Source organism: Scomber scombrus, chromosome 22, assembly GCF_963691925.1.
Source record: "Scomber scombrus chromosome 22, fScoSco1.1, whole genome shotgun sequence".
NCBI classification, from domain to species: Eukaryota; Metazoa; Chordata; class Actinopteri; order Scombriformes; family Scombridae; genus Scomber; species Scomber scombrus.
Genome location: NC_084991.1, coordinates 10,261,121 through 10,284,248, shown reverse-complemented (window position 1 = coordinate 10,284,248; position 23,128 = coordinate 10,261,121). Strand labels below are relative to the sequence as shown.

The window sequence follows — 23,128 nt, the reverse complement described above, 5'->3', positions numbered from 1 at the left end:
ACAGCTCACAACCCCAATACAACCACAACATGTGTATTCTAAACTTTGGACTTTTCTTTGTACAGATTAAACAAACAAGCTACAACATGTTAATTAGTTAGTTAATTAATCAGTAGACTTTAGACAGATTGTGTTACTTTTGGACAGAGCCAGGCTAACAATTTACCCATGTTTCAAGTCTTCATGCTAAGCTAAAGTAACCTAAGTGGCTGCTTGCGTCATATATACTGTACAGACTTGAGAGTTTAATCAATATCCTCATCTAACTCACAGAAAGAAAATTAATAAGTGGATTATCCAAAATGTCAAACTATTCCTTTAATAGTTAAAATAAGATCAAATTTTAAAAAAGTTAGTTTGCCATTTTTTCTAAAGCAACTTCCTGCTTCACAGTTGCTCTGTTTCATATATTCACATGTGGTTGGTCCTTAACACTAGCGTTATTTTCTACTTTAATGGAAGCACTTGGATTGAGTTGAAATTGAGTTTGACAGTTTTTGACTTTGAAGCCTTGCAGTGCTAGTCAATGAAATGATCGTTTCTTTTGACATCAGAATAATTTCAAACATTGCTTTAGCAACTCCAAAGATTCAATCGCAGACCTCTAGACTTGATATTGTATTATAAGATAAGCTTGTAAAATGTATATATTAAAGTTCTTAATGCTGTGGTTCATGATAATGTAAAAAAAGTAATTATGTTATCATTGTCATCCCACCTACAGCCCAGTCCGTCTACCTCGAGCCTCAGCTCCAACCATTCTGCCTCTCCCAATGTCACCAGCTCAGCTCCTTCCAGTGCCAGAGGTGAGACTGTATGATTTTACAATTCAATATACTGTACTGTTGTTGGCTTTGAGCTGATACTTCAATCCAGAGGGACTCAAACAGAGGAAGCAGACAGGGTCTCAGCTAGACACACCGAACAAGGGGACTGAACCTTTTGACCTTTCAGTGACAAGATGTTCTCTCAAGCCAGTGCTGCGTCCTGTTCGTGGAGGTGAGGGAGTTTATACTAGACAGCGAGGGATACATGAAAGAGAGGGAGCACAAAAAAAAGAAGAAAAAAAAGAACAATGAGGAGTGAGGGTCGAATGGAAAGTCAGACTGAATTGAAAATTGAAAAAAAAGAGAATACACAATGAGCTAAGATGAAAAATGAAATGGGCCAAGACGTGGAGACAAATGCTGCCGAAAGAAACATGGAGCCGGTGAAAAGCAAGACGGAGCAAGAACAAGTAACATATGATTACAGCTCTGTGGAGTATCCCTCTTGGACTTGAATACAATCTCCAAGTCCAGCCCAGGTCCTGGCCATCCAAGTCTCTACTACAGCAAAGTGCGAATATCTTGTGCTCTTCTCTCACTGCCTTCTTATCTCGTTGTACTCAAATGTGCAAACGCCTTCCTGCCTGACCCACATCATAAAAAGTAAGGATATATGAAGACGTTTATGGAAGTGTATACACTCCCCTTTGGCAAGCTGCTGGCAGCGGGCGGTGCCCTTATAAAAATGGCCTCTGTCTACCCATAAAGCCTGTAAAGAATTATTGCTGGTGTGGTCTTATCTGAATGAGAGCCAGCGATGGGTATCTCATCCTCATATGATAGCCTTCCAAGTGCTATCACATTCGCTAATGGATGGAAATCCATACAGTAAGCTGATGTCAGATGAGAGGTGTGAAGATTTCAGTATTTGCATATGTGTGTTTGTGTCTTACATATGTTTGTGTGTCGAGGTTTAGGATGTGTCGCTCTCGTGATTGTCCAATCTTAACAGAGGGAGAGGAGGGAGTTAGAGGCGTGTGTGTGTGTGTGTGTGGGTGTGGGTGTGTGTGGGAGAGGAGCGGGGGCAGGCCATTTATCATGTTATGGAGCTAGTGAGGCTGAAAGAATGGAAGAAAGGCTTGGAAGGAGAAAGAGAGATTGGCCTTTCCTGATTGCCAGTATTTGTGGGTAATAGTCTAACACCTTGCTCCTGTTTGGTCCCTCTTGGTCGGCACGCGCACGGTCTGTGTGTGTCTGTGTGTGTGTGTGTGTCACCGCTCGGACATCTCCAACATCTAACAACATCACCATCCATTCCAGGTTCACCCCAGATGGCAGAGAAACACAAGCATTCCAGAGAAAACGCTTGCTTGTCTCCACGAGAGAGACCAGTCAGCGCCATATTCCCCAACCCCCTGGACCCTGCACAGGTTAACACACACACATGCATACACCATCTATGCACACGTAGGGATGGGCGGTATAACCTGTATGAATTAATTCATTGAACCAATAAAAAAGATAATTAAAACCTCTATTAAAGAAGGGACGTTTCTGAAGGACTGGAAGTCAGCCATTGTTGTGCCAGTTCATAAATCATAAATCACAGGCCTATTAGCATTTTACCCGTCATTTCCAAATTCACGAAAGAAATGTTTTGCTGAACAGCTGACCACTCATCTTAACAGAAGCCCCCCTCACATTACTGTTTGGTTTTCAAGCCAACCGTTCCTCTGAGGCAGCAAATTGCTCCTTCTTGGAGAACATCAACTAAAACAGGTCTTGTGGTGTTGTTGGGGTTATATTTTAGACTTCAAGAAGGCGTTTGATTCTGTCAACCACCAAATACTTATCTGTAAACTAGCTCATTTGAATTTCATCATGCTTTGTTTGTTGTTGAGTTGGAGGAAGTCCTGTCTTGCAGGCAGAGTTCAGTGAGTACTGTGGTGCGCAGACTCAATGTGATGACCTATATCAGGTTGATTGATTCTATTACTGTACTGTACTTGATTCTGTAGTGTCTGACACTGTAATTTATATCCATGCAAAAATTGAAAGGCAAAACCGAATGCTGAGGGAACATGTCTGCCAGAATGAAGTGCTATTGTACTTTGTTTGGTGATTTATAGGGAAAGAAAAATTGAAAAAAATCCAATTTGGAAAGTGAAAAAGTAAGCCATCAGCAGAAGGACACATCATAAATGTGCATCTTTGTCAAGACATGTCACTCATCTAAATCTTTCATTTTGTGAGATTGGATACAGGAAAACATCATACTTTGCCTAATTTATGGGACATAAAGCAGTCCTTCAGTATACTGACACAAGAAGAATCACAAAAGAGGTCAAATTCATTTTCTCCATTTACAAGAAGGACAGCTGTGTAATAAAAATATAAGGTGCATTGATAAAAAGCTGAAGATACAAGCCTATACAAGGTGGTAAGATTACTGTGACTTTTTTACTGTGAAAATTGCATTTTGGCAATAAATATCCAAGTTTTTTAACCAGGCTTAAAATACTGTAAATGCAAACAGAAGCAGCTACGGCACTATAATGTTACAGCTCCTTCTCTCCCTCAGAGCGGCTGCTGAGACTCAGAAACCTTCTAAATAAAAGTAACTTTAAACTGCAGCCACAACATAAATCTTTAGGATCATAACAATGTTAAATAGCACTGAGGATATCATTAAAAGTAAAACAATAAAAGGTGGCTGTGGTGTAAAGACAAATTGAACACTGCTCTTTGCAGGCATATTTATCCAACAGTACAGTGGCCCCTAAAGGTGCATATCGGAGCAGAAAAGAAGGTCACCTTCGTGTTGTACAATATATCTCAATGGATGACTTTTGACTTGGGGGGGACCGATTGCCTCCAGGATGAGGTCATATGCCATAAGTCATTTTTAATGCAGTGTAGAAAAGCAGTTTTTCAAGTGCAGCAGATGTTTTATTAAAGTTGGCCTTCATGAACCAAAGTCAGACAGTCCAGTATCGCCTCATAAAAAATCATTCCAGTAAAGCAAGCTTACAGTAATGTTGCCAGAATAATAAGAGCCACCAAGAACAACATAGTTCCTTCACTCGCTGAAGGGCAGCACATAATGCAATCACACACTCTATTCTTGGTGACAAAGCTACTGTAACAGAAAAAGAATGTGTTTGCTTTTCATGGCCATTCATCTCCTAACGGCCGGAGCTGCTGCTGCTGCCGGCACCACTCACCTGTTTTTTTCTTTCGCTCTGATGTTGTGTTTGAATCAAAAGAGTCGTTTTAAGTCTGCAGATGAACAGATGCTGGGAGGCCTGACAATTTTTTCCCCCCAACCTGACAGCAGTGGCCACTAGCTATTAGCTGCTAATGGAAAAGTGATTGTTAGAACCATCGATCAGCTGTATCATTTACTGTAATTAGAGCAAAAGGTTTTCACACATTCAACACACTTTCTCTTTGACTCTGCTTGTGTGCTGTTCTTTGTTATACGCTCAACCCTACTAACACACACACACACACAACACACTGTGTTATCTCAGATACACTGTGCCATGCTTTTTGGATTTGACAGTAACTTGTGCTACTTGTTCTTTGTGCAGAGAGCTCCTCCTCATCAGATAGGCGATAACACTTTACCCCGGAGTGACCCCAACCTCTCAGCACCAGACAAAGGTAAAATACTACTACTTTAGCATATTATTTCACATCCTTTACTTATACACACACTCTCAACACTCATAAAAAAAGCCTCAAAATACACTCTCACCTTTCAGGAAATCCCCTCCAGTAGAATAATAAATCCAACATGGGAAGGCACACTTCATTAAACCGGCTCTACAGTGTAAAATTTAAAATGTTTTTATTGTTTCATGTGTCCCTTGTTGTTACTTAAAAGAGCATTCATTCCCATCATTCAATAGTTGTCTCTGCAGCAGTAACAGGCAGCTTTTCTACTTCTCATTGATGCTTACACAAACGTCCAGGGTGGCGGTCATCTGTCCCGACATGCAGTGTGTGGTGACAGTTTGACCACAGCATGACTGGAGGCATCTGTCTTCACGCAGCTGCTTCAGAGAGCATTACCTTGTCGGAATGGGCACACACACACACAAATGCATTCACACACACATGCTGGGCTCCCATTTTCCTTCGATTCCTAACCAGCCACACTGCCTAGTTTACAGTTTTTCATCATCGTGGAAGAGTAATAAAATTGCAGGTACATTTCCTGCTTCGCTGATGGACGTGTGTGACATTCATGTAGTGAAGCATAATCAAGGGAAGATGTATATTTCTTGCATTTTTTCTGAGAACAATATGCCTGTGAAAGCTGACCTCCCACGTGTAATTAAAATAAGTTAGTACCTTGATTGCTTTTCTCTGAACTCCAACAAATACAACATATATATATATATATATATATATATATATATATATATATATATATATATATATATATATATATATATATATATATATATATACAATGAACATGAAATGTATGTCCTTTCATTAGTGTTGCTCACTGCTAAAAAAAAACAGAGCAGCATTCAGAACAGTTTGTGAAATAATTAGAGATAAATGCGGAAGAGACACCTTCAAATAAAGAGTGATGAGTGAGGATGTGACAGCTTCCTTGTGATCTGTAAATAATGCAGTGAGAGCTAGATGAGCTGCAACAATATGGTAACTTTTTTTGCATATGACAGTGATCAAAGGTGCAAGAATTTACACGAAACCTGTGATTTTATGAAAGTGTAGTTTGTCACATTTTCTGTCATGAACTTTTAATTATGACTCCAGTTACCAAATATAGTGTTGTTAAGAAATGATGCTCACAAGACTGTAGTTTGTCACATAACAAAGAAAAACAGCTTTTTGCACCAATTTGTGTATCAAACTGCTAACAAACTTTTAAATGTTTTTTCACTGAAACTGAACTAGCTCCTTCACTTGAAGTAGCTACTTAACAGCAACATTTTGATTGACTGTGACCTGAAATCTAAAAAAAGAAAAAAAAGGACAATCAAATATTAGTAACAAAAGTCAGCAAGTCCATAAAAATGCACACGTGTATTTATATTTTACAGTTTAGTCCTGTTAATATAAAATTCAATTTAGACCTAAACCTTAGTTACTAGATTATTAGTTAGTAGACCTTTTTTCTTTTTTCTTTTTTTCTACAGCAGCTACAAGACTGAAACTAATTAAAAGTCATCTTTGAAAACCAAAATAGTATTACGATTTACATCAGCAAATAAAACCTACATGATAATGTAAGAGACGACTTAATGGAAATATTACCTCACTGATATGAAAAATAAACTGACCGACCTGTTGTTCTGACATGTTGCATATCAATGTTGTCTCTATGCTGGAAATGTTCAGTGATGTCAGTGTTTGTTGGAAGAAAAAGATTAACAGATTTATGAACTAAATCTACAATCCCTCTGAAAACTGATACAACAAAAACAGCTGGGACATATCAGACATCAAAGACTGAGACAAGCCCCAACTTGCTAACCTGATGCGCCAGATGGTTTGTTACACAGAACCATCTGAGAAATCGTCCTTGGAAACTGTTTGGAAAAGGGCAGGCACATTAAAAAAAAATACTTGGCTGGTAATTGGATGAGCCATCTGTCTATCACTGTCTGTCATGGGCTCTCACTTCTCACTGTTGTCGTACCTAAACCACGCCTGTGGCTGCCTGTAATTCTTGGAAGCTGATTGGTCCAAACTACTGGTACAGAACTGCAATGATTAGTTGATTGATCAGTTAGTCATTCAACAGCAAATTAATCTGCAACTATTTTGATAATCGATGAATCTTAATAATAATATATTCAATAGAAAATGATCAACAGACTTATCACTAATGAAAATAACTCTTAGTTACAGACTTGATTAAAACCTAAACTAACTAAAAACTGACCTGCTGTGTGAGCCACAGCCATTATTTTCAGCCAACTAATATGAACTTTGACCCTTAATAAGGTGACCTCCACAATACACGTCCAATAGTAATCCAGCAGTGACAGGGGGAGTAATTGTATAATTGTGTAGGAAGGCTAATGCTTTACACGGTAAGGCATCTTATTCAACCTTGCACAAACAATGTGTACTTGCATATTTGGTGTGAAACCGGCTATATTGCAGTTTGTCTGTCCTCAATGTGATATTTATAAATGACTGTGATCTGATCATTCTCACTCTTATGTACATTGTATGTTACACCATTCATCTAAAATGTGCATGATTCCACATTTAGTTTTCACTATGTTCTCCATGTTGTCCTGTGTTAATCCATGACCTGTTGAGTGACTTGTGATGTTTCTGTGTACTGTAAGTGAGACCCACACCCAGTAGCTGGAGCCTAGACAGTGTTAAAGAGGGCACTACAACCTTCTCTGAATCTGTTGGCAAATTGCTATGCCCTCCTGTACCTCCTAGGCCACCGTACTCAGGTAAACTGGCCGATCACAGTGAATCCTCTAATGAAGAATGGTACTAATCTTCCACTCCGACTTTTGACACCTTCTTCTTGCTGTGGTGTCTTTCTACCTGAGGCTCTCAGCTACTGACTCTCTGCTGTTTATACCATTCACACACATACTGATGCAAGAATCTTCTCTACTAACCTGCTTGAAATGTTGATATTTTCTGGTATGTAGATGTAATAGATTCAATTGAAATTCCAGTCAATTCCCAGTCCCCTTGAGACACCCCTTGCACACCATTACATTTCAACAATGGTTTTCTCCACCATCAAACTCAAACTCAGTTTTTGTTATTTACTTATTTACAGATGCAACAGACTTGATTTATTCCCCGTTGCTATCTGATGTTATTGCACTGCCCAGCTATGTAATAAGCACATGGAGTGCTTTTTTGTTTTAGAGTTGTTGTTTTTTTTACCCCTTCTTGTTCTGCCCTCATTGCATAGAGCATTAACAGCTGTTGGATGTAAAAGCAGCTTAAGGCAGCCTAAAGAACCTGCAGAACATCACCGCATATTTGATGCTTTAAACCACTGGCCCCCTCAGCTCTATGTGTGTATGTTTGCATGACTCATGCTGTGTCATCCTGGTGAATAGAAGAAACAAGTCCACTAATTTGAATTTGCTCTCCTTTCTTCTCCCTCTCTCTCTCTCTCTCTCTCTCACATTTCTTTCATCTGGCTGTCAGCAGGCTCCTCAGCTAAAAACATGAGGTCGCAGTCCCCTGCCCCCACGTCCAGATCGCCGCAAAAGGTTAGTTCCGTCTGTGTCATTCACTCCCTCTGTCCGTTTGTTCACCGGTAGGAGTCTTGGGCTTTTTTTAGTTTCTCTTTCTTTGCCCGAGACAGCCTGACCTCGCTTAGTGACAGCCTCAGGCTTTTATCCTGTACTGCTTACCGGCGAGCTCCAGGGTTTTTATCCTTCTCTGTGTCAACTCAAGACTGGGGAGCTTTGCATTACTGCTCACTGAAGCTGCTAACTGCTCCAAAGCTGCTGATTTTGTAGTTTTATGACTTGGATGTCCCAAAACAGGACTAGCTGGAGGGCATCTATCGTGTGAGCTAAATGTACACCTGGTAGATGCCAACTGTTGTCCACTGTGGGAGGATATCACCTGGCCTACTGGCCAAAAACATGCAAAACAAGAAGGATTTATTCAGCTTAACTACGTGTACTTGACAGTGAATTAGAATTTCCAAGTGACTGTTCCTTTCAGCAGCTCTCAGCTGAGATGTGTTTATGCAACTTTTTAATATCTGTGACCTCAAGTGTTTTTATTTGTATCTACAGATAAACTGATTACTCCGCCTTTGTCTCCAAGCTCTGATTTATTGCTAATGAGCTTCTTAGTAGTTAATAACACTCTGCATAAGCAAAAGAGGTGCAGCAAAGGTTAACTAAGCGTCTAGTGAGCTTTTAATGAGGGTAAAAAGTTGTTTTGGAACTGTGGTGAATCGAAGCTTGTCCCCTGCTAACTGTTATCTTCTTTGTGAGCTTGTCACAAGCAATAGTGCTAAGCTTCCAGCTTTGTTGCGGGTGTGATGTCTTCTTACATGTGACAACTACCAAGAATGTTTGTGTGTGGTCTGCGTTTGTGTGTGTGTGACGCAGAGCGACAGAGAGTGAGTGAGCGCGAGTCTGGAACCAAAGTGTGAGTGACAGCTTGGCACTCAGCATGCTCTGTCAATCACATTTGTGTGTGTGTGTTTGTGTGTGTGTGTGTGTGTGTGTTTGTGTCTACGTTCCTTGCGAGCTCTATGGCATTAGAAGAGGCCTGGAGCAAAGCACCAAGCTGCCCATCACAGCACAGCCAGCAACGGGTCCTCAGTAGACCTCCAGAAAGTCCCATTGTCTGGCACATGAACACACACGCGCCGAGCACAGGTGTCAGTCAGTGTAGCCAGGGGCCCATTACCGGACCACAAACCCCAGGACAGTAGTCAACCTGCACAAAACACATGGAGCCAGTCTGACAGGGTAGCAGTTACTCATCTCCAGAGGTAGAGATGCTATTTAGTAGTAGCCTCTGTGTTGAAAAGTAGGTCAGGAGTTTAAGCTGCTTGACAGAGTTTTATTAAATCCACCGATTTTCATCATGCTGGCCCCAAATGTGAAAAGGGTTGTCTAGTGGTGCATGTCAAATGGCTACCTTTTTGTGCATGCCCCCTGTAGCATGAACAGTATAACCTTACAGATCAATTGTATACTCCACTAGATCCAATTAAGTTTTTGCAGATATAATAACAAAATGGTGTAATTGCTCAGAAAAACATTTTGATGAGCGATCGGATTTTTGAAGTGGGGAAGTGCAGCATATTGTATTTTTTCATCTCGGTGCACAGGGCCAGTTGATGGAGTGGAAAAACCTGCCCTCTCAATCTGTTCACTGACTCTTCTTAGTATTTATTGTTGCTGTATGGCTGTGTCAGCACACGTGTTGGAGCAGAGCAGAATAGGGAACGCATACAATATGGTAGCACAAAATATTGTGAAATCATGCCAGACTATGTGATGTATTTACTGCTTTTGAAAGTGTCAAAATACAATCTAAAGTAAATGTACCTAAACTATACAATGCTTTATTTTCATTCTTTACAGAAAAAGGGTCTGTTATGTAAAGTTGTTTATTTTTCTGACTTTACTCAAATGTTTGCTTTTTTGGTGAAATTCTGCTTCAATCCTTCACTTGAAACAATTTAATAAGCAAAATCCGTCTTTTGTTGAATTAATGGATAGAAACTGCTTCAAGGGCTGTTGCAAATTATTGTTTTAATTATCACTTAATCTAAAAAGTATTTTCTTACTTAATTGATTAATTGTGTAGTCAAAGAAAAGAAAAAAGACCCATCAGATTTTTCCAGAGCCTGAAGTGATATCTTCAAATTGTTAGCGTTTTCTGTCCAACATTCAAAACAAAATTCAACTGCAATATAATCGGCTTACTTTGAATTGTTTAAGCTCTAAATTAAGGTTTCATTAACCAAAAATGTTGTGAACCACTATTCTATGTAATGAACATTTTTTTAAAAAGTCCTAAAAGATTTAGATTTCCTGTCATTCTTTCTCTCTCTCTAGACCACAGTGCCACCTTTCACCCCTTCGCCCACCGAGTGCCAGTCTACTAGCCTGGTCTCCAACTCCCCTGTCCTCTCCGGCAGCTACAGTAGTGGCATCTCCTCCCTCAGTCGCTGCAGTGTGTCAGAGGCATCGGGCACCGAGTTACCTACAGGCGACCACCCAACCCACCCGCTGCCTCCACCCACCACCTTGCCAAACTCAGTCTCCAGCAGCTCAGATGAGCCAATCCGCAGAGAGAACAAGACACCGCCCCCCTATAGCGTGTACGAGAGGAACAACCCTCGCAGGCCTGTGCCGCTGCCCCACAGTCTCTCCATCCCCCCACAGACGGACCCCCCAGCCCTGCCACCCAAGCCTCACCAGCTCCGCACAGGAAGCATGAAGCTGGATGGAACCTCCGACCCTCGAGTCCCCAGACCAAGACCTCTGCCGAGGAAGGTGTCCCAGCTATAGGTGCTGGTTTGGGTCGAGGGCTGAGGCTCGTGGCAGGAGGTGGAAGAAACACACTGGCGTATTTTGCACTTTTCTACTGGGCACTCACTTGTTTTTTTTTGTGATCTTCAGCTTGGCATTCCTGATCTACACTCCAATAAAAGACACAGGCCTATAGATTGACAGGCAGTCACAAAACTGAAGACACTGTCAAATAATGAAAGTTTCTTTTTGTATTTACTAGAGGGCATTGCATTGACTTTGACTTAGTCATTCCGCACTTTTAGCTCTAGTACATACAACAGGTCTCCACAGTCAGTCGCAACATATGTTTACCAGAACACTCTAGAAAAAACACAGTTTTGATAGATGTAATAAACTCAAATATATGTATATTGGTATATATGAGAATTGTTTTTGCCTTAAGTATTGAAAAACAGAGTCTTTTATCCGTGAGTCTTGCACGTTTTTTTTTCTTTTGTAACAACTCTGTACATTTGTACACTGTATGGCTAAAAAAGGTGCTAGAGGCCTCGAGTATGCATTTCAGTAAAGTGTAGTAGACAAGGGTGTGTTCCCATAGTCATATCCACACGAGCAATGGTACAACAAAGTCACTTTGAATTTGAAATGCATTACCATCATATTTCCACACTCATAAGCTGCTGTAACACCTGCATTTTAAGCCCGATTGTACTATTTACTACAGTACAGATAGTACAGTACTGTGACATTTTTACTTTAGATAAAAAATGTGGTAAACATCGGCACAGTAATGACATTTTGTCATTTTGAGTTATTGCCACCTTAACAAACTCTACTGCCACGCTTTCTCAAGGGTATTAAAATCAGCCTCTTACCTTTCACACAAGTGAAGACTTACCACCACAGTAATGACATCATTAACCTTGGACCAAACACAAAGGCATATGTAGGTACAATTGCATGCTTTGCTCAGAGCTTGAAGTTTGCCATTGACCATGCCCATTTATGTGAACACACCCTATTCCTCCTGCATGATGTACAAGACAACAGATCTTTAGGTTGGGGGTGGGGGGGAAGTTACAAAGTATTGTGCCAAAGGAAAATGTACAATGTGCTGTAAAGACCTGGAATTTTTTGGGACCTGGAACCAAGAAACTTTGGAAATGCTCATCTGAAAAGACATTTTTAAGAGATTTGAAGGAAGAATTTTTTTAAGTGTTTTTAAGTTGACACCCAAAAATTTAACTATAATCTACTGATCAGATGTAACTCTAGACAAGCACAAACAAAGTTTTATCATCTGTAATATGACATGTACTGTTATCATGTATTCTCTATTTGACAAAGCAGTAATTGAAACATGAACTTCACTGTCAGCAGTGACCTTAAAACACGTGAGGAATGACACTCAATTAGAGAAATATTTACGAACTAATCACAGTCAAATATGTGTACAGCCGAGATTTACTTTCTGTTTGAAAGAGATAGACGTGAGTTGATGGCACTGTAAAAAGTCGCCCAGTTCAACCACATTGCATTGCTGCAGTGAAGGTAAGCATTCTGTGGCAGACAGATTGCACACTGTTTTTGTAAAATAGAGGACATCTTAGCATAAAAATAATCATCAATCTTAAATTCAGTGAAACATTTTTTGAGATGGGGTGGTTGGGGGGGGGGGGGGGGGGGGGGTAGCTTTAGTATTGTTTGTATGTTTCATTTTTGTATGGTTAATTTACTCTTTGATTTGTTGTGAATTTTTGAGATTAAATATTCACATTAATCAGTACTTGAGAACCTGTAAATTATATGATGAGATTAATGTAAGTATGCCAAATATAAAATTTGTGTATTACAATTAATGTAAATATGGTGTTTTTAACAAAATGTAGCTATAACAATTTACAGCTTTGAATGTAATGTTGAAGCAGCAAATTATTATTATAAATGTTCAAACTTTTATGGTTTTGTGAGTGTAGGAAAACAAAGGTCATGCATAATGACACCTAACACATTTACAAGTTCAATAAACTACCCTATGTAATACGAATGGATTGATCAATACATTTCTGTTCATTAGACTCACTGTAAGCTTGTCTTCCTCCATGGTGTGTTGAAGTTTCACAGAAGAAAACCATTCACCCACCAACGCAGAGATCCAGCGATGTCTTGTGTGTTCCAACAAACTTTAATGGGTTGATCTTGTTTGAGGGTGGGAAGCCAGTTTGGGATCATGTGGTTCTTAGTGTTCTTAGAACTCTACTAATTGGACACATCTCTTTTTTTGGTTTGGGATCTGAAGCACTGAAACCACTTACTTTAGGAGAAAATATATAGAGGGTCACTTCATGAGCCACAAAGTAATCTACATCTTCACCACACTAACAGGATTCATAGTCACTTAATATGATTGGCGAACATTATGTGAACTGATAATTCCATTTAAGGAGATTGCTGATGTGTTTGAGTATTTGAGGAGGCCCATGGTGATGAATGTGACACATGAAAATTGAAAAGAACCCAAGGATGTGTTCAATTATATCAACATATTTGCTTACAGGTTTAGTTAGGTACACCTTAAGGATGAAAGATGATCAAAAAAGGTGAAAGTTGTGCACAAATTAACCTATAAATTGACACAAGTATAACTAGTATAACTTATAATTGTATATGTTGGACTGCTAAATTTGCTTAGTCAATGTGTTTTGCTGCACTTGAAGCAGTCCTACCAATACATGAAATTACCAAATTACGTCTTCATAGAAACAATCATGACCAGATGAGCTGGGGAAATTATTCTTAAAAGTTCAAATTAATATCCTATTTTAGTTTGTGGCAACCAGATTGACGTGGAATTCTATTCTCCATAAAGTTGTAATTAGCTCACTCGCTAATCTGCTCCTCTCCCTGAATTATACATGATTGAACATCCAGCCGAGCAAAGTGGCAAAGCTTGGAGAAATCTCCCTCTGGCACATGCGGTTCAGAGGCAGTGGATGAGTTACTGGTGTGTGGTAACAGAAGACACATTCACACAGGGAAGCAAGTTCCCTGTTCATCACAAAGCATCTAATTACCCCACCGCCACAGTTGAACTGGAGACTGCTCTCGCTCTATAATCAGCACAACAGTTATGTGTTGATGGAACTGTGCTGCTTGACCACAGGACCTTGAACAAATGCGAATTGTGTGTGCAAATTGTGTGTATTCCCTAACTACATATTATATTCCCTATAAACATACCTCTTGTGTGCAAGAACGGTGATTGGGGGACGAGCACACTTCACCTGTCAGCACTCATCATAATTGTTGGTGGTCGGCTGTAATTTGACAGCAATTATCATGTCAAGAATGAATCCCTTACTAATCGCAGAGTCTCCTTGCAACAGAGGGTGCATACTGCGGTGACAGGAGAGACATGCCACCGCCATTCAGCGTGCCTGGGAGAATTGTTGTCGGTTACAAACCTCCATAGGCTTGTCAATCTGCCCGCTATTGAGAGAAGAGTTGTATGCTGCTTGTAGTAGCGGGGAACAAAGCCTGGTTAAAGGACAGTAGAGAGCTAAGCAGGCAACAAATTTCTGCTGATCCCAGACATTGACATTTTGCATTTGTGGGCACAAATAGTTTCCTTGCAACAAAAGGAAACATAGCTGGCAGCCACGCAGCTGTAACAGCATGTAAATATTATGAACTTGCAGAGCTCCCTGTAATTGTGAAGATGCTCGACACATTTCTAAAAGACGCAGCATTCATTACATCCAGCACAAGGTTTTTTCAGAACAGTTTAGTCCTATTATACAAGCACTAAACATCCTCCGTTTACAGCATTCATGGGTAATGATATATAATTATCAGGGGATGGGCAGTGCTAGGTATTAATTTAAAGTTGCCTCAGGCAAATTTTGGAGAACACACAGCCGCAGAGAAACCCAAGGTGTTTGTCTCGCTCTGCAAATCTCTCCAGGGAGAGGAGAAGCTGGAGCAGCTCTGTAGGGAGCAAAGAACCTCCATCTCAGAGGCACACTGAAGAAGTTTCAAAGGGAAACTCATAAGAATAGATGGCGTGTTTTATCTTTCTGCTCCACTCCTATATCTGCTCTGTTGTGTTCAGCAGCTTATGGGGGATTTTCACCTGACAGCTTCAAATACTGCAGGTTGTTTTTAATGGCACGATGAGTGAAGTTTAATTTTTTGACTTGTGCCGTCCTCAGAGGAGGACTGTTGCCTCAGCTGAACAGGGAGTTGACTGTTAGTTTCAAAATTTTCAAATGCTTTGAATGCTGAAAAGGAGTACAAGATAAAAAGAGATCAGGGAAATGCAGGTATGTGTGTGTATGTGTGTGTGTTCTTGGAAGAGAGATACTGTGTGTATGTGTGCAGATTTGTGCAGTAGTTTTCTAAAGCTGCTGCAGGAGGGTGTAGGGCAGGGTTCAACCTTTGTGCTAACAAGATGGAGGAAAATGTCTTGACTGTTAAAAACATTCATCTGTTATCGCACTTTGTGGTAAAGTCAATATCTTCTGGAAAAAAAGAAGTACTTCATGGGGGTACATAAATAATTCAGCTCTTTGTTTAGACAATAAATGATGCACCTTAACACAAAACCATTATAACAGACAAAAGACATCAAAAGAAATCATAACAATTAACAATTGTAGGAACAATAGAAACAAAACCAATCAAAATGACTGTCAAAAATAGAAACCATACTGTGCTGTGTGTCAGAAAACAGGCAAACACAAAACAAAACATTTCCAATTGAGGAATAGTTTGATCTCTGGACATGGTTCTTTCTTCCACTATGGTTTCTAATGAATCTGGAGTCAAACTAATAATATAACTTGTTAATCATGTACCTACCATTGATGGTAATTCTGTCACCCCAACATTCCTCAGCATGAAACAAATACTGAGCTGATTGAAGACATTTACATTTCATGTTTTAGACCTAATGATGTCACCAAACTCTTGTTATCCGCATGTAAATAATTTTTAATGCAACAAAAAAATTGCCTTTTCATATTTTTGTCTGCCTCTGTTGTTGGATTAAAGCTTTCAAATTGCAGTCTTCAGTATGCTTTGAACAATGTGTAAACCCTGAAGAACAGTACAAGCTCAAGTCTCTGTAAGCTTTAAGGTTAAAAGTTGTTTGAAAATTGGGATTTTGAAAATAAAAAAAACCTTTGCACATCACCAAGTAGCTGCAGGCTACTACTATACGTTCATCTCAGATTCAAGGTCAAAAAAAGTTTTGTTATTATACCATGAATCAGTGGAGTACAGTGTGCACTCCAACTTTAGACACATATCACACCACACTATGGGCCTGATTTACTAAAGGTTTGCGTGCGTAGAAACGTGTGCAAACTTGACATCACCCGCAAAAAATGTGCAAGCTGATCTACTAACAGCGCGCTGAAGTTTGCGTCTTTCAACTGTGCAAGATAGTACGCGCTGTCCATTTAGTACGTTTGCCATAATGAATATGTAATATGGGGCGTTTCAACCCCAGTGCGCAAAATACAGAGAGGAGAAAATGCTAATATGTTATTTAGCATGCGCATTGTGATTTACCAAACCTGAAGGTAGTATTTCTGACGCTAACTGCGTCTTTTTATTTTTAGAGAAATGTTTTTATCAAGCAGTGCACTCAAAAAAATGAACAAGGGGGGTTGTGCACTTTTATATAATTTTTTTTATTTTCAGTTTACTTAAAATACATGTATTTGTTTTTTTTTCTAATAAAGTCAATGTGATTTTGTCTGTCATTATCTTTACAAAATATTATTGTGTCGTTTCAACATAAAACATTTATGTCAAATGAATTAGGACTGAGATACTTCTTACATCCAGAAGGTGGCAGTAATAAAATGTTAGCTGTTATAAATCGCAAAGAAGAAGATGATTAAGGTGAGCGAGACTGCACATGCGTAATGCCACTTGACCTCCAGAGCCTCCTGCAATTAATTTTGGCGGCAAAGTTGCTGTTTTGTTTGCGTTACAAAAGGTAAGAGGATATTTCTTTTCACCTATACCTATTATTCTAGTATTTTCATGATAAGCATGATTGCATTGTGGGTTTGTGATACAAGACGTGTTCTTTATTGTGGCCTGCTTGTGAAGTTTTAAAAGAGCAGCATACCCAGGTCTGTCTGCTTTTATCCCGCCTAGCCCCACCAATCCTTAGGCATATTTTACCACTGTGAAACCATACCATAGTAGGTGTGTAAATGTCAATTGGTGCTGGTGACCACAGAGAAAGTTAAGCTCTAAATAGGCTGCTTTTTTAACCAATGGTTTTATTAGGGCCCGAGCACTGACCAGTCAGTGAGGGACCTATTGCTTTTGCCAGAATTATTATTATTATTCGTTTTACTCCCGTGTGCGTGTGCCTGTCTGTACTTTAAACTATCCATTTCAGAGCCGCTAAAGTACTTATTATACAAACCATCTTCCTGCTACTGCTTAATATTAAAAGCTTTACGTCAGCAAACTAGCGGGAGGCTTTTAATGTGAAACAGGCACAGGGAATGTTACGTGTTTGTTTACGAGTAAAAACGGGTCATTTCTAAAAAAAAAACTGTATATTTGGGCTTTACAGGAGTTAAAATAAAGCAACCTTAAGTGTCCTATTTTGTTTCAGTCGACTAATAGTTGCATCTCTAATTATATGTTACACTTACGGTACCAAATGTTACTGTATTGTTGTTTTTTTTGGACCAACTGCACCAAAATGTTCAGTGCTGTGTTGAGAATAAAGGAAATAAGAACAATAAGTTGGGCGTAGCAAATTCATTTGTGGGGAACCTGTTGACAAAGTCGAATTATGTCTAACTAATTAGTAATAAATACATTGAATGAAAATGTAATGTTTTAATTAATCGAACTTAAATATATAATTTTACTACAAATAGGATACATGGTCAAACAACAAATGTAAAATATGTAGTCTGTACACATTCTTTAAGTCCATATAACATAATTGACCTTGGGTAAGCTTAAATATCTCTTGTGGATTAGAAGTTTTTTTTTTAGGTTGGCTCAATTCACAACCATTGTGTTACTGTAAAACAAGTTAATTATGTTAGATGACATTAACAATTCTGCTTTTAACTAACCTAAATCAATTTCGTGGAACCTGTGTCATTTTTTTTTTTTTTTAGTGTGTTTCATTTAATCAACATAAATGACATAAATACTACCGAAAGCATTTCATTAAAAAAAATGTATGCAGTCCCTTTTGCCTCTAAGATACTGCTGCAATTTTGTCATTATCATATGTCCCTATCATTCCCAGTGAGTCATCCTCTTAAGGTCACACAAATGGGGACCCTGTTTACCAAGCTCTCGTGCCTGCCAAAGGTCCTCAGTCCTGGCTTCCACTCCAGTCCTCTGCGTCGCCGGACCAGAGGGCAGCTGCATCAAGACTCGCATCAGGCCAGCCATGTTAAAAGGTACTCTTTTGCCCTTATCTAACCTAGCCGTCACCCGCCCTCACTCTCTGTGGGGTACGCATTAAATTAAATGTTAGGCCCTCTCTGTCTCCGCTCTCCTGGGTGATCGCCTTAGTTCTGCCTGGCTAGTTCGGTTGTGAATTGGCCTTTCTTGTTTCTCCTACACACATGAATAAACATAAGGTCAGGTGAGATTTTTAAGCATTGTCCCCCATAAGGGTTTTCTGTTGAGTTAAAAAGCAGCTCAGGGTGCAGTAGGTAAGTAAACCTCCACCACTGCAGAGTGGAGTACTTCAGGCTGGAGCGTCTTGAGAGAAAGAGTACAATTTAATAAGCTTAAGGGATATCTGCCATGAATGGAGAGTGACATAATCGAGACTATTACACATGATTGTGCTTCTGTTCGACTACTTGATTGCAATGTCCCCCACAGCTAAAATACATATTGGAGAAACAATATGCCCCTAAAAAAAAAAAGAGCCAACTATACAGGAACATGTAAGGATATGACATGAATGCGGCATTAGCCTAATATTTGGGAGTTTTAAAGAACATTTTCCACCCCGCAGATGAACATAGTGAACAGTAGTGGAATTTGAGTCAGAGATAAGTAAAGAAGCTGTGGGAGAAGGAATCACAGGGGAATACAAAATAATTTTAGAAATTGCAGCAAGAGGTTTTGAGTGGCAACAGGGTCTAGAGGTGTCAGATTTCAGAACAGACTTTTCAGTATACTTTGTAGAAACCATCACTGTACATGGAAAAAACACATCTTCTGGTAGATATATCTAGAAGATATGTTGGTGTATGTAACATTCAACATTTATATATACTAATATCCAACAGTGCTTTGTGTAGTATGCAGACCCTCAAATCAAAGCTTGGCAGGAGAGTTTACAGTAGCTGCTGGTATCTCCTTGAATTTGGTTATGACTTCTCTGCAGAGTTCAACAAATGCAGCTAACTAGCTGCCAAAAGAGCAGCAGAAAGTATTTTGTTTCTGTGGATTTCTGCAAACTTTTCATTGTGCGGCTTGTTTTTGACTGCCCTCAAATTGTAAATGGTGTTTCAAAAGAAAACACTGTCAGAAGCCCAAGAATGTGATGAAGCAGGAGGAGGGGGGCAGGGGCTTGTGGCAAGGGGTAAGCCACGGGAAGGATAATGCACTGCTTGAGTACGCATGGTTTGATTCCTGCAGGGGAATGAGTTTTGTGGGCTATTGCCGCTTCACTTAGACACCACAGAATTGTTCTTTTGTTCTGGCAGTGAACCTCTGGGGTGGGGGTGGGTGGGTGGGGGGGGTTTCTCACAATGAATTCCTATTGATTTTTCTGGTCATGTCATCAAATTGTATGTGGCTTGAATCATGACTACTGTTTTCTCATCTGCTCCCTGAGGTTCCTCTCGTCTATAAAGTTTTTATCCCGTTTGTACGGGGCACAACTAAACAAAAGGCAGGGATAATGAAAGCTCGGATAAAAATGGAAAACAGAAGTAAACACAATGATTAGATGTGCCATTTAGGTCATCTTGTTCAATAAAGTTCCCGGAAATTTAATTAATTTTAATCTTGAACCATTTTTGTTGTTGTTGTGGTAAATTTTAGGTCTACAAAACAAATACATGATGTTTCGATAGTAGTAAAACTATTTTAAAAAAGAAACCACGGCACCCATACACTGAGTCAGAGAACTACAGTTAGCATCTGAAGTGTACTGCACACTCTGGTATGCAATCATTTTCACACCAGACATCTTCTCTCTCATTCGCTCTGTGTGATACTGCAGCCATCTGTTAATGTGCTGCAATCTTAATTATGCTCTCATCACACCAAGTCAGTGAGAGGTGTGCCTGAGCCAACTGTAACACACTAGCAGGGGCTTTACCAATCAATAAACTAGCCTCCAAAGACCGCTGTGGTTCAGACCAGCTCGGTCCCTCACAGACGGTCTCTGCATAAGAGTTGTTTTTTGTAGACTAAGACATGTTTGTACACATTGTGTCTGAAAGCTGAAATATACAGATATTATGTCTGTGGTCCTTTATTGTAATACATTTTTTTCCCCCCATGCATTTCATCTCAAACGGTATTGCTTTCTCATGGTTCACTGGTCTTATGATCAGAGATCCAGCACTGACCGCTCACATCGCCATGTTGCTTCAATGCGCATGGCATGGTGGATGTGAAATTAGAAAAAATGTGTGTGTTTTGTGCTGTCACAAACCGATTTTACTCAAGTGTTGTGACTTTAATTTTGTGAAGAGCCTAGTAAAGTGGTGCACTATATTGGCTGGCTTGCCTTGTATGATTTTTGCATAGTTGTGTGTGACATTTTCAAGGCCCGCGGCTCAACATCAGTTGCATTAAACATTAGCAGCAGGCTGAGCAAACTGTTGTTGACACAGAGCAGTGGTAGCAGAGAAGCCAGAAACGAACAAAAAAAAAAAGTATTTAAAAATAATGAGCTGCGTGGGTTGTCAGAGTGCCAGCAATATAAGCTACTTATATCGTGAACCTTAACACAGATTAACATGAGGCTATCTCAGAGAGGTGGTATTTTAGTTCAACATTAGGATCCTACAGAGAAAAAAACAAATTGGATTTCCCTGAGCATACAGCTCCTGGACAATAATCCCAAGGGAAACATCGGGTCGTATAGCATCTTTATAAATAAGAAAACTTCCCACTTATACTTTTTAATTGGCTCATTTATTGTTTAGTGGGTGGCTTATTTAATGATTTCCATTTGTTTACTCCAAAATAAATAATACACGCAATGTGTTATATAAAGTATGACTTTTCTGTGTTAAGCAGCAGAGGAGACATTCTCTAACACAGCAAGACTGCATCAAAACATTTCTTTCACCATTTGTAAATTGTAGCCTTAATAGCTGACTTTCTATGTTTGGATTTCATCCATCCATGATGTAAAAGCAAGGGTTTTTAGAGAAAGAAAAAATAAAAAGGCTGCTGGTTTAGTTTGAGCATTATGAGGAACAACACACCCAACATGACCTTTATGCACAGCTTTACTTGGAAGTTGTGTGTAAACATAGCGCCAGGGTTTTATTGGGCAACAGCATTAGTTTACTGGAGCCTGTAATGTGCTCTTGAAAGTAACCTTGGCATGAAAAATCATCCATTCAAGCATTAATGATCAATCTCCGACTAAAATGAGTTGGATACATGGGACGCTGTTTATTTACCTGCCGATAACTTTTCACACTTTCTAAAATTCCTGCTGTTTGCATTTCCTCTGTGCACATTTCACTTATCCATTGACATGCAGCCAACCTCATTTCAAATCATCTCTTGGTTCAAAAGTTCATGTGAAGAGGCGCCGGTGTACAGAGCATTAGTTCTCTGCCCAGTCTGCACTCTCTCCCTCAGCGGGCTATCGGGCTCCATAGGAAGCTTGGCTCTAATCTGCCGGCTCGGGGGGGGGGGGTTTCCTGCGTCGGGGATGTGGCCCAATCCATCTGTCTTCATCAGTGAGCCGGGGCGGCTGTGGGCTTGGGCCAGCAGGACCCTGCTAAGCACCAGCTGCTAGCTGCCTTTTACACTGATTCCCACCAAGTGGGACATATTTACAGTACAGCAAGCTACCGGTAAGATTGGAGGACCTTTCAGCTCTTAGCGCCTCAATTTTTCTTTTTTCTCTTGTGGTTTCGCTCTGTCTGTTGATACCCTTAGTCTGTGAACACCCTGTACAGTTTGTGCTTTACCTATTTATCAGTTTCCGTATCAATGTGTCTGCCCTTTTCTCATATTTCAGGCTACAGAGTTTAACATGAGTACAAAGAGGGTGTGCATGTCAGTTTGTTGTTAGTCCTTCGCACCAGAAAAAGCTTTTGTTTAGGATGGATGGGCGATATAGTTGTTGGTTTAATGATGCTATTTATTTACTTAGACTGCCAAAGATTTCTCTCACAGGCACTCAGTTCAGTTTGCCTCCACAAACACATGAAGCTTAACAGAAAGTTTAAAGCAATCAAAAGATATAAGATAATTATAATTTTTTCAGATGTCATTCCCACCATTATCACTGTTGCCATGGCTTCCATGTATAATAGAGGCTCAGACTGTTATTTTCAAAAAACAATTTCCTCCTGAGGCTGTGTTGAAATCACACCAGCATTTACTCATTCACTACTTCCTATAGAAAAGACACTCAATAGCTTATTCAGTCGCAAGCAGTAAATTTAAAATATGGACATTAATCAATCATCACTTTCAGCTGTAAGGTCACACTACAGTCATTTTTTGGATATAATACAGTTCACTGCCATGTGGGATTGTTGGCAGAAAGTATACAATGGACACTACTTTTTTTGTTCCATTCTGGACTCTTTGAAGGAGTGTGTAATGGATAATATTTACACACTGCAAATTTGGACACTCAAATAAGATGGACAATAAATATTTCAATTATGGATACTGCCTGTTTCTGCCTATGGCGTTCTTTGCTAATTGTCTCACAACTCATCCATCCATTTGTATATGTCCATCTATAAAATTTTAAAGATAAAAATGAACTCAGCTCCCACCCATTTCTACTTTTAAAGAAATGGTTTTGGTCACAGCTCTTACAAATGGAAAAAAAAAAAAACAGTTCAAGTGCAACCATTTGTTCATTGATAGGACGCAACAAAGTACTACTTCCCCTGCTCCGTCAGTAACAGAGGCTGGTGACCCTGTAGAGTGGGTCACAGTGACTGGATTGATTTGGAGGGGCTGCTACTTAGAATGGTGAGACACTAAGCTAATTACCTCCCTTATAAACACCAGGATGGCCTTTAGCTCCTATTGAATAGGGCTATGGGCTCTGGACGATGAGACTGAGCAGATCCTGTGGCCGGGGTTCCATCCTATGGAAATCAATTTTGGTCTAAATGGCAATGAGATTAGTACTGATCT

The 23,128-nt window shown here is 39.7% G+C and overlaps 1 protein-coding gene across 1 annotated transcript in view; it reads left to right on the top strand.

The window, feature by feature from the left end:
• Positions 1–12,774, top strand: part of dock4b (dedicator of cytokinesis 4b) — a 114,305-nt gene extending 101,531 nt beyond the window's left edge. Inside the window, exons 47-52 of the mRNA XM_062443765.1 lie at positions 725–806; positions 2,088–2,197; positions 4,361–4,433; positions 7,112–7,228; positions 7,953–8,014; positions 10,337–12,774. Coding sequence (XP_062299749.1) covers positions 725–806; positions 2,088–2,197; positions 4,361–4,433; positions 7,112–7,228; positions 7,953–8,014; positions 10,337–10,792 — 900 coding nt within the window. The 3' untranslated portion in view covers positions 10,793–12,774. The remainder of the gene's footprint in view (positions 1–724; positions 807–2,087; positions 2,198–4,360; positions 4,434–7,111; positions 7,229–7,952; positions 8,015–10,336) is intronic.
• The last annotated feature ends 10,354 nt before the right edge of the window (positions 12,775–23,128 follow it).